This window comes from Gymnodraco acuticeps, unplaced genomic scaffold, assembly GCF_902827175.1.
Source record: "Gymnodraco acuticeps unplaced genomic scaffold, fGymAcu1.1, whole genome shotgun sequence".
Lineage (NCBI taxonomy): Eukaryota > Metazoa > Chordata > Actinopteri > Perciformes > Bathydraconidae > Gymnodraco > Gymnodraco acuticeps.
This window is the reverse complement of record NW_022990270.1, coordinates 3,195,248-3,210,930: the sequence shown is the minus strand read 5'-3', so window position 1 is coordinate 3,210,930 and position 15,683 is coordinate 3,195,248. Positions and strand designations below refer to the sequence as shown.

The following is a 15,683-nucleotide window of genomic DNA, read 5'->3' as shown; positions in this document are numbered from 1 at the left end:
GAAATACAGGACTGAACAGTGCAGATAAGATTAAGGCAGCCTTGAGACTCAATTGAAGGAGAGCAACGAAATGTGATTACAGAGGCTTTTGCGAAGAGGGACCACTAAAGCACTCAAAAGCAGGGAAAACCAGATTGCCTTGTGCCTCCTGCTAAATTGACACAGCAGTAGTAGGTAATTGCTTTGAGTCGCTCCTGAATGATGTCAGAAAGGTATTGTATTGTACATGTAGGTAGTACTTGTCTCTGTGAAATAGTGTTGTGCGATATCACTGCGTTGAAACCTAAATACAGGCTGAGTGAACAGAGACAGATGGTCTGATTGATAGCACAGTGCCACGTTTACAGCAGGATAACTCCAGTGTGTTTCTGTGTGTGTGAGTGTGATCGTCTGGATGCCACAAACAAAACCACAAATTGAGCTCAACTAGCGTTACACCTGTTTTATACATTTTTATTCCAGCCTGTTTGCTAACTCAATCACGATGCAGCGATAACAGCAAGGTAAAAGCCGTATAGGGAACTTATACGTGCTTGTGGCCGAAACACCATGCGACTTGAGAATAAATCGATAATTCAAAGCCACAGTTGTGATATTCTGAGCAGAGAAGCAGCTAGCGATAAACCCTGCCGGGAGATGGAGACTTGGTATGCAAGTGGAAAGATCTGTAAAATAACAAGAAGCAGTAATCCTCCCTGACAGACGCACCCCGCTCCTGTCTAAATATGTAGGCTTTTATCAAGCTTCATCTCTGGCTTCCCATGTTAAAATGGTGCCTTGGGCAAAGCGCTGCCAGGAGTCTGAAGCATGCTACACATTAAACTGTCTTTATGCATCTTAAATTGCTCTGATGGCAAATAAAACTTTCTGTTTACTAGTTTAGCAACGCTGCACACATAGCACTCAGAATTTCACTGAATCAACAGCGCGGTTGTGAGTCACTCGACGACAATCTGAACAGCTGTCGTGTCAGGTGTTAACCGTTCAAGCTGTGTCTCCTCCCATGACGATACAGCAGGGTTCTTCTCACACCCCGTCATCACACTCACACTCACACACACACACACACACACACACAACACACACACACACACACACACACACACACACACACACACACACACACACACACACACACACACACACACACACACACACACACACACACACAAACACCATGTATACATTACTTCAGGGGACATTACATTGACTTACATGCATTTCCTGGAGACTTATCCTAACCATAACCAACACATGCCTAACCCTTAACCTTAACCTTACCCTTACCCTAATCCTAACTCTAACCCTTACCCTAACTCTAACCAAGTCTTCACCCTAAAATTAATGATTCCCTCATGGGGACCTCCATTTTGTCCCCATAAGGGAAGGCAGTCCCCACACGTGACTGTGTAAACAGATTCAGGTCCCCACAAGGTTAGTAATGCTAGGCCACACACACACACACACACACACACACACACACACACACACACACACACACACACACACACACACACACACACACACACACACACACACACACACACACACACACACACACACACACACACTGTCAGAAAGCTGATACGATGAATCAAAGTTTTTACTCTGACTTTTAGCATCCGAGAGGCCACTGAGTTTATACAAAATAGAGGGAAAAAGCCAACAGGATTTTGGAATACTAGGCTGCGTGGCTGAGAAACATTTATGTTCAGCAAGGTAATATCATTTTTGAAGCGGAAATGCAATCAATCACCAGAAGTAAATAGCAAATATAGGATATAAACAAACTACATCACGGTTGCATGGCTTCACATCACCACTGCTAAGCTAAAGGAAGCTTCAGACATTCACGAGTGGGGGAAAATCTCTTAAGTTTTCCACGGATCTTCTTGCAAGCATCTATCCAAAAACACATTGGAAAAAGCATTGACTTTGAGACGAGTTAACAAGTTATAAAATGCTCATTCTCTTCCAGGACTAATTCCTGCACAACTTAATGACAGGCCTGATATTAATTAAACTTACTTCATTCACATTTAGCACAGCATTTTTCCCTGATCAAAACAGTTTCAATCATCTTTCTGAATTAAGGATTCTGTTGCTGCTCATTAGGACGCTGGCCTCCAGATCAGGTGGCATATTGAAAATCGTTACTTTAACTTTAAAACAAACAAATGTAAATTATGACCATCTAATGATCTCCCAGGAGAACATTATTGACATTTCAAAAATGAGAAATACATCAATAAGTTCTCTGTCTATGTCTATAAAATATCATAACATATTGAAAGAATGCTCATTACCATTTCCCTAAGTCCAGGTAAGATAGACAAATTGATTGCTTTTTACAACCAGTAAAGAAAAACAAGGATGTTTCTTTTAACTATCATAGAAGAATAAATATGCATTTGAATCAAAAGATTGTTGGCATCTTTGCTAAAAATGACTATACAGCTCATGTTGTGTCATGATTTGCCTTTGCACCTGTCACTCTGCATTAAGGTGTACAACAGCTACTGTCAAACAGCTAATATAAAACATGTCCATGCTTCGGTCATACGTTGTTACTCTTTTCTCAAAGCCAGTGGTAACATAAAGGTAAAAACCACCAGACTAAGGGACAGTTTCATCCCACAGGCCATAAGACTGTTAACCTGAACTTTTGAAAGAACATTCATCTGTTTGCAACTCACATATATCAATATTCCAATTACTGTATATAGACTATTCTGCACTGTTTCTATCATATTCTGTTTCTATCATATTCAATTTTAACCCTTCTATTGTCTTCGTTCCCCCCCCCTTACTTTGGTGTTCGCGGTCAAATTTGACCGGTCCTGTTTTAACTGCTATTACATTAACACAAAAACCATTAATCATCACCAAATGTCATTTAACATCCTGTCAAACTGTACATATTGTATCAGACTACTGGTATACATGAAACACTGCAGTAAATAGAATAGTGAATAGACACTGAACATGTATTGTGTGTGCCAGGTGTGATGTTTGACCGGGAACACCATGGGTGTTACAAAGTTGACTAAATCATCCAAAATTCAATGAAAGTGGTGATCAGCAATTTTATATGTTCAAATGTCTGCTGTGAAGGATTTCATAAAGCTTTATGCAATCGAATGTAAAACAAAAAAGTTATGATTGATGAAGACAACAGGAGGTTTATTTTTCTGTTTTATTGTGTTGCATTGTTGGAGGAGCCTGCATGTGACCTAAGATTGTCATTGTCATAACTACACTGTAGCTATGCACCCATGACAATAAAAGTCTTAAACTTGAAAATGGCATTTAATTGTAGATGGACAAAACATTTTTGTGGTGAGACAAACATGGCCCCCGTGTCCAACTGTGTGTACAAGAAGGAGTAACGGAGCGAGAACGTGGGACAGAGAGTGAGAGAGAGGGGCGTCTCGGTGCAGTCCCTCATTCCTCCTGCTCTATGTACAGTGCTCATTCATCCCAGTTGGGCTTCCTCCAATCACACAGCCGCGCTCCTGCATGCGGGGCCTCCCAGCAGCATGGGGCCTCCACATGGCCATGTCAAGTGCCAGGCCCACTTGCATGAGTCAACAAAGCGAGCAATAACACTAACATGGGAGTAACACGGGAGATCCAAATCAGAATATGTTTGTTCACGCAGCGGCACAGTGAATGCACAGGAATTTGCGCTGGGGGTGACATGAGACAGTGGATCGGTAATGTAAAGGCTCCCAGTATGTAGAGTAGAGCAGGACAATGGCACACACTGGTACTGTAGCTATAACATGGAAAAGTACTGTCCTCCTACTCAACTCTGTGAAGTGAAGTGCCGCACATTGATAATGCATGTGTGCAAGGATCAGGGTTGAGCATCAAATACAAGGTCAGAATGATGAATGAGACTGCTATGTGACACTACCCAGCGCTGAGGAAGGGCATGCACTGAGCGAGCTGCACATATTATTATGCGCACTGGGGTTCAACTTCTCAATAATTACATTGTCCATGTCCGATATGAGAGACGAGTGCTGTGATATTTGCGCACTACTGCGTCTGAATGAGAACTGAAGGGTTTGTGAAAATGCAAAAATGATTCTAGATATTCCTATTAGGGCTGAACGATTAATCGATTTTAAATCGAAATCGCGATTTGAGATGATGCGATTTTCAAATGGCAAAGCCTGCGATTTCTTTTAACTTTTTTTTTTTTTTTTTACAATTTTTTCTTTTTTCTTCTTGTGTGTCAGTCATCCACACCAATCAGAAGTGCTGTGCTCCACATGTACCAGCCATTGTTAATCATACAGAAGTGGCCCATGATAGAAGGTGATAGACAGATTGATCCAATCACCTGCCAAGTATTTTTGAAAGTGCCTGCCCTTTCCAAATGGCTTCCAATGGAGCTTTAGATGGTTTGGTGAAACTATCTGAGTCAGGTTAGTAATGCTCCATCACATGTTTCTATTACAGGGTGAATCTTAAACTGAAGCTTAACTTTAAAGCAACCCAACGGAAGTTTCATGTAAGTTTAGTTCTTTCACTCGTAGCTCGGGCTGCGAGGGGTGCTAGAGACGTTGATACGACCTTCCTTAGCCGGAGTTATGGCCGCATTTTACAATAAACTTTCGTTGGGTCGCTTAAAAATAAATATCGCAATTCGAATCGCAATCGCAATATTTGTCAGAAAAATCGCAATTCAATTTTTTCCCAAAATCGTGCAGCCCTAATTCCTATATGTGTGTTTAGCATGACGGTTCAAAATAAACATATGAGAAATCCATGAAGCACCATCATGCACCTGCAGTATAACTTCCAATCCTCCTTTCTTTTGACTTCTCTGCATGTGCAGCTGCCTTTCCCTCTGCAGCAGATTCACATCAATATACCATAACTTTAAAGCTAGACTACAACTCTAGACCATAGACTGTATATATAAAGCTCTAGACCAACATTGAAATATTTACCTATACAGTATATACACCGCATCTTTCTGAATGCATGACCACCTTTAGAGTCACTCCTCTGCTCTCATGTGACCAAGCAGACAGCAGGGAAGAATGGAAGGAATGTGAATGCAGGTGACTGCTGCTTCTCACAAAAAACTCATCACACACAAACACACACACAACACACACACACACACACACACACACACACACACACACACACACACACACACACACACACACACACACACACACACACACACACACAACACACACACACACACACACACAGGTCATTCTTAATGGTGTCTGAAGCCTTTCCTTTCACCATCACCACAAACTCTCTTCAGTCTTTTCTGAAAAATCCACTGAGAAGACGTCATATGTTGAATAAATCTAATATGTTGAACTGAATGACAGTCACACCCTCTAACACGCACACACACACACGGCCCAGACAGGTGCACAGGAACTACAATTTCCACACTTTTGTTAGCGCCCGGGTCCAGACCCGAACACCCTGTATGTAATGTAAATGTGTAGGGGGGATGCAATATCATTGAGTATTCAAAATCCATGTAAATATATCGTACCAGTTTGATAAATTGACTCATTGACTGAATATTATCTCTAAAAATACCTATGTGAATTTGTGAAATGACATAATAGCCACTTTTCGAGGCTCGGTAACCCATTCCACAAAATATTGCTGCAGCTTCAACATGAAGATAATGTAAAAAAAATGCCACCCCTGCAAGTGGAGAGATGTGGCTACGGATAGAACAAGTGCTGGGATTCAAATTAGGATATTATTGCGTTGCAGATAACATACTGTATATACCACTCTCGGTGCAGCTGTGACCCTACTCCAAGCATCAAATCAAATCACCTCATGTAATGTTTTAAATTACACGATGTGGTAAACCTCAATGACCTAGTAAGCCAACAGGATGAGATAGCACAATCCATCCGAGTTGCATCACTGCAGCAGTAATATCGGTTTGTGCTCCTGGGATCAAATAATTAACAGATAGCACCACAACCAAAGACTTAGGAACATTTGATCTCTGTATGCAATAGAGAGGCAACTCGCTGCAGAAACTGCCGTAGGAGAATATTAATATTGGTCCCATATGGGATTCTCTGTAATGTTAATGCTCTGCCAATGTTATATGTTGCCATCTTTTGAAAAGTACTTAACGTTGCTCAAGTGTGAAGGAAAGCAGGAACATTGCTGGTAAAGACCAACTCATTGAAATGCTCTTAAAAGTGAACATATAACAATCTCTAACCTTGGCTCTTCTTGTGAGCCAAATTCAAAATACCATTGCTCCTGTCATGATACCATTTATATCCATCACTGACATCAACATGTTATAAGCCAAAAAGCCATTACTTTAACAGACAGAAATTAAAAAATCTCTCTAAAATGGATGAAGAAATTAAATAAACTTCCGGATATTGAATATTTATGGTCTCTTCATCAAAACCTTTGGGAAAGGTTTTAGAAGGCGAGGGTGAATACTCCTCTCCTTTACGACAGATTCAACCCAGAGTAGTAATAATGACATAGATATATGCTTATACTTGTGCAGAATTAAACACTCATTAGCTCACATGTTCACGTATTAGTAACAGGCTGATCTATTCACCACTGGAAAGAAGCACAAACTAAATAATTTCAACACAGTGCTTTGAACATCCCAAGAGAGAAAATCGTTTGAATTCATTGCAGAGAAAAATCAATCTCAAGACTTCCTCTCCTTTCATACAAGCACTTCTGTGCTTTAGATAGCCTCCCTGGCAGCCTGAAAAGGCACACACAGGGCACCATAAAAATCAACATATTCACTGCACAAATATACCCAGCTGAAACTCAGCCCAGGGCATCTTTAAATAATATGCATCCTAATTTAGCACGGGCTCTCTGGGGAGGGGATCAAGATGCACTCACAAATCGCAGCTGACACACCCTCGCTTACACACAAGCAAGCAGGCTGGCGCACGGGGTGAATGCACCTCAGCAAACACACACACACACGTAGATACTTAATGTTCCGCTAATGTGTAATGAGCTATTCTACACAGGCCCTGCTGCCCAACTGCGTCTAAGTCTCAAGAGATCTTAGTACGCATGTTCAAAGAAACACTGGAAATGTAAGTGCAAGTGTGGGCCCAAAGTTCAAACAAGGCTGACAACTAAAACAGAGTCATTAAAAGTACATTTTGTTTTACATCATTTATACATCACATCATTTAGAAATGCAATTACATTAAGTCATTAAGGAGGTGGGGTCTTAATCTGCTACAGGACATGGGAGAATAGAAGCTTGGTATAATGTGTTTTCCTCCACAATTACTTAGCAGAATAAAAAACACAATTAGATCCTACACAAAAACATGTGTTGGTGATCTCAAAGACATTACTGACTGACATGAGACACTTGAGCAGTAACAGCAGACACCGATGCTGTAGTGGTTCTACAGACAGTATACATCCCTCAACCAATTCCATGTTTAATATTCTGTAGCTGTCACTATACGGGAGGTTGAACAGCTGGCCCTCCAGCGTAGACAAAACAAACTGGAGCTGAACACACTCTAAACATTACAGATGAGTTCAGGAGGAAACATGGACCTCAACTGTTAGGGGACCAAAAGGTTGAGACAGACATGACTCCATCTTCCTGTCGTGGATCAGTACGCTTAACCCAGAGGGGCTGTTGTTCAGTTGTATTTAGGCTATTTCTACAGATATTGTCTAGTACATTGCATCTTTTTCTTTGTCAGTCATTACATTGAGAACCACTGACAACTCCTACTAAGTGCGTGATGAAATCTGACTTCTCGATCCGATACTACTTTGATACCATGTGTGAAACTGCAGAATGATGTCTAACCTCCAAAAATACCACACGGTGCACTGATGCCTCTTTGATTGGTGCAACAGAATAAGATTTTCAGACAAAAGCAGTCAGCAGGGAGATGACTACTGCCAAAAAAACAAAACCAAGTTTTAAAGTGAACTTTAATTTCCAAGCCAAAACTTTTCTCAACATTTGGAAGACCAACAGATGCCAAAAGACAAGAGCATTGGACTTACAATACATATGTGGTGGGGGGGGAAACGTGATGCTGCTTTGTTTCTGTAGTAAATGTCACAAGGTGAAGGAAAAACATATCCAAAACTCTCAATGCACTTCCGATCAAATAAGGTCCTCAGCTTCTAGGATGACAGATATGTAAGTGTTTATTATCTTGCAGGTAATATCTTGTGTGAATTGAACAATAATAATATAATAATACACAGAATTCAGCATTTTGGTTTATTTTGTAACTACATAGAAGAGGCAACTTTTGTGAGAGTTATACCCTCTGCAGAAAACGTGCAACTTTTTGCATTTTACTTTGTTCAGGCCTTTCTTTTTAACGATACAATGTTCTTAACACACCTCACTCACTATACCCAAACTATCTTGCTCTGAGACTATGCCAAGCTGAAAATATAAACTCTTGTGTAACTTTACATCGCCACAATATTTAAGCTAGGGAAAGTACTTTGCCCTATAGTACCTTAGTGCAGTGAGTCGACTAAATGGTTGACTCAAAAAACATTTCACTCCCACCATCTTGCCTAACATTGCATATAGGGTCATCTCAGCAGTATATATTCCCTACAGCAAATGTTCAGTCGCAATATTAACTTTGGCTGTAACATGCTGTAGAGATGACCACTTCTGACCTGAGAATATTGGAAACATAACTGGGTTTTTTTTCTACAAAAACGATATGTTGAGTTGTAGAGTTAGCCATACATAATGAATTTCTCCCAGAACTGAAATAACACGCAGGGAGTCTAAAGCAATACTATTCTGCTTGATCACACAGTCCTCACTGGTATGTCAAGAGCATGTAAGCAAATGCTGCTCGTTTGGATGCCTTTAATTAAGGTCTTCATATAGTACTAATTTAACTGTGTTACAGTTTATTTCAAATATTCAAAAACCTGTGATTAGCCATTTGTTTCCTTAGATTTCCTTGTATTTTTAAATGAAGGCACATGTTGGCTTTTCACTAAAAGTCTACATTATTATGTTGTCCGTCTGTACAGGGTAACATTACAAGTTAATACAGAGTGGTAAACTGTGTTGAACTCATAATGTAATTGTTACGATTGGGTGAAGCAGGTAGGACTCAAATGCAGAATTTAACGAAAAGCGAGCTTTATTAAATAATAAAAGCTGTGGCAAAAAAGGCAGTATCCAAAAACAAACGAGCAGCACAAGGAACACAGACCGTGAAATAACATGGAGGGGAAACAATGAACCGACATGGAACACAGGGGAAGACTAAATACACAGAAGGGTAATCACAGGACAAGACACAGCTGGGCAGGGGAGGGAGACACACAAGGGCAACAGGTGAACACAATGAGACAATCAGACACAACAGGGAAACTAAACGACAGGGAGGAGGACCAGACAAAACACAAGGAGGAAGACAAAACACAGAATAAACAGACTTACAAAACCCATAACCAGACAGACAACACTAAAACCGTGACATAAACCTAGGAGTGTGACAGTAATCAGAGACATGTTCATTTGAATAAACTTCAAACCAGTGGTTCCTTGCTTTCCTACCCCTTAGGGTCAACCTCATTAAATCTTACAGGCTCTTCAATTTGCTTCAATTCATTTCACAACATGACAATTAAACTAAACCTGATTTAATTTGGTGTTCAAACCCAATAAAACGCAATGCACAGCAAGAAGAATATGCCATTGGGGCTTAGAAAACAAAGACATTAAAGGAGTTGCAACAGCAATTAGACCAAACTGCCTTGTGTTTTTTACACCGTTACATGTTCATAACGAGGCAGTTAAATGGTTTCTCTGTGAAACGGATAGAGGGTATACAAATATATTTGCACCATTCAGAATGGACCTATGGACCAGTTTTGAAACACCGCTCACACATAGGAAGACATGAAATATATGGCTGACCTTCTTTTTCTTGGTGGAAGGTTTTTAATATATGATACCACCTGCTATAGGTGAGAATTAATTTGCAAAAGGTCAGAAGGGTTTCTTTCTTTGTGGAGTTTGAAAAGTCCCTCTTTTACTTTCCTGCAGGCTCACAGGTTTCCTTCCAAAGACATGCAGAATAGGCAGTTCAACGAAATGGCCCTTGGTAAAGGGAATTAAATTAATAGGAAGTAATTTCCCCCTAATCAAGGCCTATCACACTATGCTGCTTCAGTGGAATTACACAAGACTGCTACTGCACCGCATTGTGTAACTGTGGACAGTGCAGGAAAGCATGTGAGGTCAATCAACACCTGCTGGTACAAATCAAATCATAAGAGGACTGCGATTTCATGCGAGCTGTGTGACTGTTAATACAAACAGTAAATACTCATGCAGAGCATCAAGGGTAAATTATCTCATGACATTCTCAGTCAGCGGAGTACCAATGCTTCATCATGCTGTGTTTACAATTTTCATGCGCATATAAAGAGGCCAAAGGCGTTATAATAATCCGATTTATTTGGTCATAAAGTCTTGCAGGAATACAGATGTGATCTTTTATTGTGTCCATTAATAACGGCATGGACTGTGAACACACAGACACTCTGGCACCTTTGTTTCATTAATTTGCTTGTGATATGTTAAGTGAAGTTGACATAATTTCATTTGATCTCTAGAATGAATAAAACAAGCTCTTTGTTTGTGGATGTAGCAATGGCCCTTGCCCTCAAATTTGCCCCACCAGCGCCCGCTTATTCATCCCTGTCCCAGAATCACCCACAGCCCCCCCCCCCCCCCCCATCAGCCTCAGTTCCCACAACCACCGACACACAAAACATTCATGCTCCACTTTCTAAACCCAGCAAAATAAACACAGAGAGAAACATGCACACACTGTGTCAGCCTAAGGGCAGTGTTTCCCCTATATACATTCAATGTATTGCGCGCCGCTGCTACGGGGGACCAGCCAGGTACCAACAAAAAAAGGTACCAAAAAATAAATATATATAATTATTTTGTTTTAAAACTTTTAATACATTCAAATAATAATCCGTGGCCACACAGCCTCTGTGAGCGAGCGAGACAGAGAGAGAGCGAGAGAGAGCACACCTTTAACTATTTAATATAGTTGTACAAAATAAAGTAAGAAATCATTCCAATGTGTACTATAGGGCAGTAAAAGAAAAAACAGTTTAAAAGGGGAGTGATTAGTAAAATATGCAAAAAGAAAAATAAAGAATACTAACTAGGTAACATAAGATAGGAATAAACTAGTTTAAATGATTTGTTATTGGTTGAGATCATATTCTAAAGATGTTTGGATTATTGAAAAGTATACAGCTATCTTTCATCTGAGTGTTGAGAGCTGTATCTATAAATTCATCTTGTGCTCAAAGTGCACCAGATTGATGCATTTAACTTCAACATTTAAAAAAAATCTTCCCGGGGGAGCATGCCCCTGGACCCCCCTAGAGGATGTGAGGTCCACCCCCAAATAAAGCAGGTTAAAATAATGAAATTGCATACATTTTATTTTGATTGTTTGTTATGTGGATGTGTAGTATTTGTGTATGTTCAATAAAGGTGATTTAGCAAAATACACCTGTAGAGCCTCAAGAGCCTTTCTTGTGCTGGCAGACACATAGAAACATGTTGGCGAGGCGCACTTCGCACGCGCACACACAAAAATATTCCACGCGCTCACATTTAGCTGGGCCTGCGTGCCTTAGCACCGCTGCTGTGACTCCATCCTAGGGGAAACACTGCTAAGGGAATAATAGTAATGCAAAATAATCATTTTTGTAATAATAATGCATTCATGATGCTGCTGTCATGTGTTTGCAGAGAGATTCAAAGGTGGTTTCTTCTTCTCTGAAGCAAAGTAGTTTAGATGACCTTAATATTAAAACAAATGTTCATTTTTGTCGAATTCAAAATGTGATGTGTAAATAACATCTCCAAGACCTCAGTATTTCATAGATTTTTTTAGACAGCAACCAAACGTCAAAGTTGTTTGGTACCAACTTCCAATGATAAATCTCTCAGTGCAAATAAATCAATTTCCACTTCACTCTTATCACAGACAACCTCCATCACAATCGCCATTTACCTGCAAGAGATTTCATCATCTAGATGTGATCGCCCCCAGTGTGGCACTCACTCTCCTGTCAGGAGGATCTCAAGGGGAGTCATTCCTTACTCTGACTGTGCAGGAGTCTGCGGTGCATGGTAATCTAACTATATCAATTTTATCCTATAACCTTCTACCATTATATCAGATGGAAGTCAAGGAGGCATACTTCTAGTTGCCTCCCTTTTAAGGTCTCTATATGCATAATTGAAAAAATGAATGATGGGACTTGTGATACAATTACAGTATAGCTCAGAGGGAGATGATTTCTACATAGATGTGTTAAAGTACTTCCGAGTTTTTGAAGTATTCATTCCAAAACATTTGGCTTTTCAACAACACCCTCTCATCACTGTGTTGAATTACAGCATGTCATAATGGAGTTGCAGCAGTCGCAAAACGATGTGCAAGCAACCTCCAGACCCCAGAGAAGGATAAAACACTCAATGAAAACACTTTAATAATGCAGCTATAGAGTATACACAACACCAGTGGAAAATGGGTGAGACAAAAGGCGACAGTAAGCAACATTCTCTCATCTATTTGTAATAAAATCCGAGACAACACACATAAACAACATTGCGATAAGACAGTGTAAATCTTTAAGCAGACATTTTTGCCAGGAGATGTACTAAAATTGGACAAGTGTTGATGTAAGATAAGACTAAAGGAAAGTAATAGCTTGTGCGGTATTCGTGTGGGCAATCAACCATTTCAAGACGTCAGCAATAATATACGTAAAGAGATGATTGTATACATCAGAACTAAGTAATGGTGTGATTCTTCTCACATCAGGACATGTTCACATTTTAAGTACAAATCTAAATAGACTAACTTTCTTTGGGGCTCCACAATAATTGGATGGCAATTTAAATAGGCCTGGAACTAACATTGATGTCTTCATTGAATAATCTGCTGATCTTAATTAATGCCCCATACAATGTCAGAAACTAAAGTAGCCTCAATTAATTCATGATTTCATAACACAATCAGTGCAAACTTAAAACAATCACTTTAATACATGAGGAATAAAAGCAGCAATTTCTGCCTTTCCCTAAAGGGGACTTGCATTTTATATGTTTTGAGACAAATATATAAATTAGATTTATGTTCCAGAGTTGTGTAATCCTATTTGCCCATCATGAATATGAATGCCACATGTTGGAGATTGAGGTAATAATAAAAAAGGTTCACCTCACAGTTTTGTAATGTCTTCTTTAATGCCATCTCTCTCTTTCTGTCTCCCTCTCTTCACACACAGCAGACAAACTCACAGTCCCACTTGTCTGGTCCTCAGGCACTTGACAGATAAACACAAACCTCTTAACATGCTTAGTCATTCAAACGTTATTCAGCTAGATAATGTGGGTGAAATATCAATTAGACTATGTTGTTCATTCTTGTTTTAGTGGCCTAATAGCATACAGTCATGAAAGATGTACCAAACATCTGTGTGTGCATTCTTGATGGTAAACAGTTTTACCTAAAAAGGAACGCATGGCAGGTTCACGTATATCTTCTTTTCCTGACCCTGAAAAGCTTTCAGCTGAATAGCCTCCACTGATACTCTGCACAGGTCTTTGTCATGTAAATCCTGCAGTCAGTCTTTCACCCACTCGTCGCCGCCTGTGTAGCAGACTTTCCTCTCCAACCAGCACGCTTCCACTCTCGGGAGCCATCGCCGCAATGCCTGGGGAACCAAACATCAGCTCGCATTCTACTTCAAGTGTATCAAAAGCACACGAAGTCCTTTTGATGCTATTGGCCTACGCTTTCAACATCCTCTCACTGAACTTGCTCAGCCAGTGGCTGAAAACCAGTCGTCCCATGCGCAAACCGTGAGAAAAAGAAAGAAAACTTAAGTTGTTGTTTTTTTTTACTGACAAAGCAATCGGCACATTTAAGACAGAGCTGCTTCCAGGGGGCTCCACACTCATTAAACACCAAATCCGAGCCCACATATCTCCATAATGAGCCCCATCCTATGTTTTATCAGAAACTTCCCCGGTCGGTTCAAAGCCCCCTGGCCGCTCAGTGGCACCGCTCCTCGGGCTGCAACTTCAAAACACCAAAGCTTCACCGCCGGTCCTGACAGAGACACCCGTAGTGGAACAATACAACCCTACCTCGAACGAACCGGAGGGGCCACGTGAGGTGAACACCACCGAACACGGAGGGGATACTGCTCGTATACCGTGCAAGGTGCACCCAAGTAGCTCTCCCCTATCTTTGATCACAGCCCACTTGTGTTCTGAGTAACTGCACTTCAGTGTAATGTGAGTGGCCCGCTGCCTCACACATGCACTCCACTGAAAAACATGCAGATGAGTAAAGTGAGCGCTTTACCTTGCTTGGATGGACCACAGAACAGCGAAAGAAGACAGAACAGCCAAATTGTACTCTCCACCGCCATGTACAGCCTTTGATTTCCTCCAGTGGGGTAGCAATACGTCTATACAACCAGCTATACCGTTAGAGCGACATGCATATGTTGGAATCCGCTTTTGTCTCCGGCGGTGCGTAAAGGACTCTCTGTGAATGTTTAGGTTTCTTTGGTGAGCAGTCCACTGGCTTTAACAACAATTAGCTTGCATTAAGTCGGGGGAGAGCCGTCGTGTCTCTCGGCGCTTCAACGCCATGTTGCGAACGAATGTTAAGTGTGTGTTAGCTGCTGGTCCACACACACATGTACGCGCACACGCACGTTCACCAGACACTGGCTGGCTGGCTGGCTGTGGCTGGTCGTCGCTGGAGTCCTGAAAAGCTGTCGGTGATTCTAACACACCCCTTCTTCCTCCTTTTTGTGTTCAACTCCATGCTTCCCACCAACACCTGGGAGATTCATTCAGAGCGAATAGGTTGTAGAAATACTTGCAATACCAAATCTGTCAAAAATATATTTTACCCCAGGCGCCCTCTCTCTGTGTCTGGAATGATGCATTCGTTAGGGATCTCTGCTAGAGCAAAGCGAAGTGTGGAGAATGGTCTGGCAAAAACAGTCATCTGTAAGGACAGCAAATGTGTTTCCCTGAATGAACCCAATGTTGCCCACATGGTCATTTTAATGAGCACTCTCACATCCAGATGCACATGTTCCGGTGAAAACGTGTTCTAATAACGCAGCATCTACACTAAATCATTTAAATCATGTAATAAAGATATTGTTTGTTTTCCTAAATGTGTACCTAAGTGTGTGAGCATGCACCTTTTAAAAACATGGGGTTTTGCATTGTAAGCATTACTGCATGAATGCTTCTGTGTAATAAAGCAGGTCTGGGTAAAAATGGAGAGTATGAAAGGCACATGTGCACAGGCAGGAGGAGGTGAGGGAGGAGGAGGTGGTGGTGGAAATGAGGGGTGGGGGGGGGTGGTCGTGGTGGTGGTGTGCATCCCAATCAATCAACCAGCCCGCCTCCTGTGAGTGCTGAGGGACCCACTGACTTTTGCACATAGCGGGAGCCAGCTGGAGCCCAGCCTTCCCAGAGCAGACAAAGACTCGCCTCGTGCAGCACTCTCAGCATCACTGATACCAGCAGCATCCCCACATTCAACAGCACACAAGCATACAGCATGAGA

At 41.1% G+C, this 15,683-nt stretch overlaps 1 protein-coding gene across 3 annotated transcripts in view; it reads right to left on the bottom strand.

Moving 5' to 3' along the window:
* The window catches only part of igdcc4 (immunoglobulin superfamily, DCC subclass, member 4), a 49,107-nt gene extending 34,223 nt beyond the window's left edge, over window positions 1-14,884 (bottom strand). For 2 of the 3 annotated variants that reach the window (XR_004569442.1, XM_034220832.1), the window contains exon 1: window positions 14,454-14,884. Coding sequence is in view for 2 of the 3 variants with exons in the window: in XM_034220832.1 (XP_034076723.1) it covers window positions 14,454-14,520 (67 nt within the window). In the remaining variant the exon portion in view is untranslated. The remainder of the gene's footprint in view (window positions 1-14,453) is intronic. The other variant, XM_034220833.1, reaches the window with a different exon arrangement.
* Window positions 14,885-15,683: the final 799 nt, after the last annotated feature.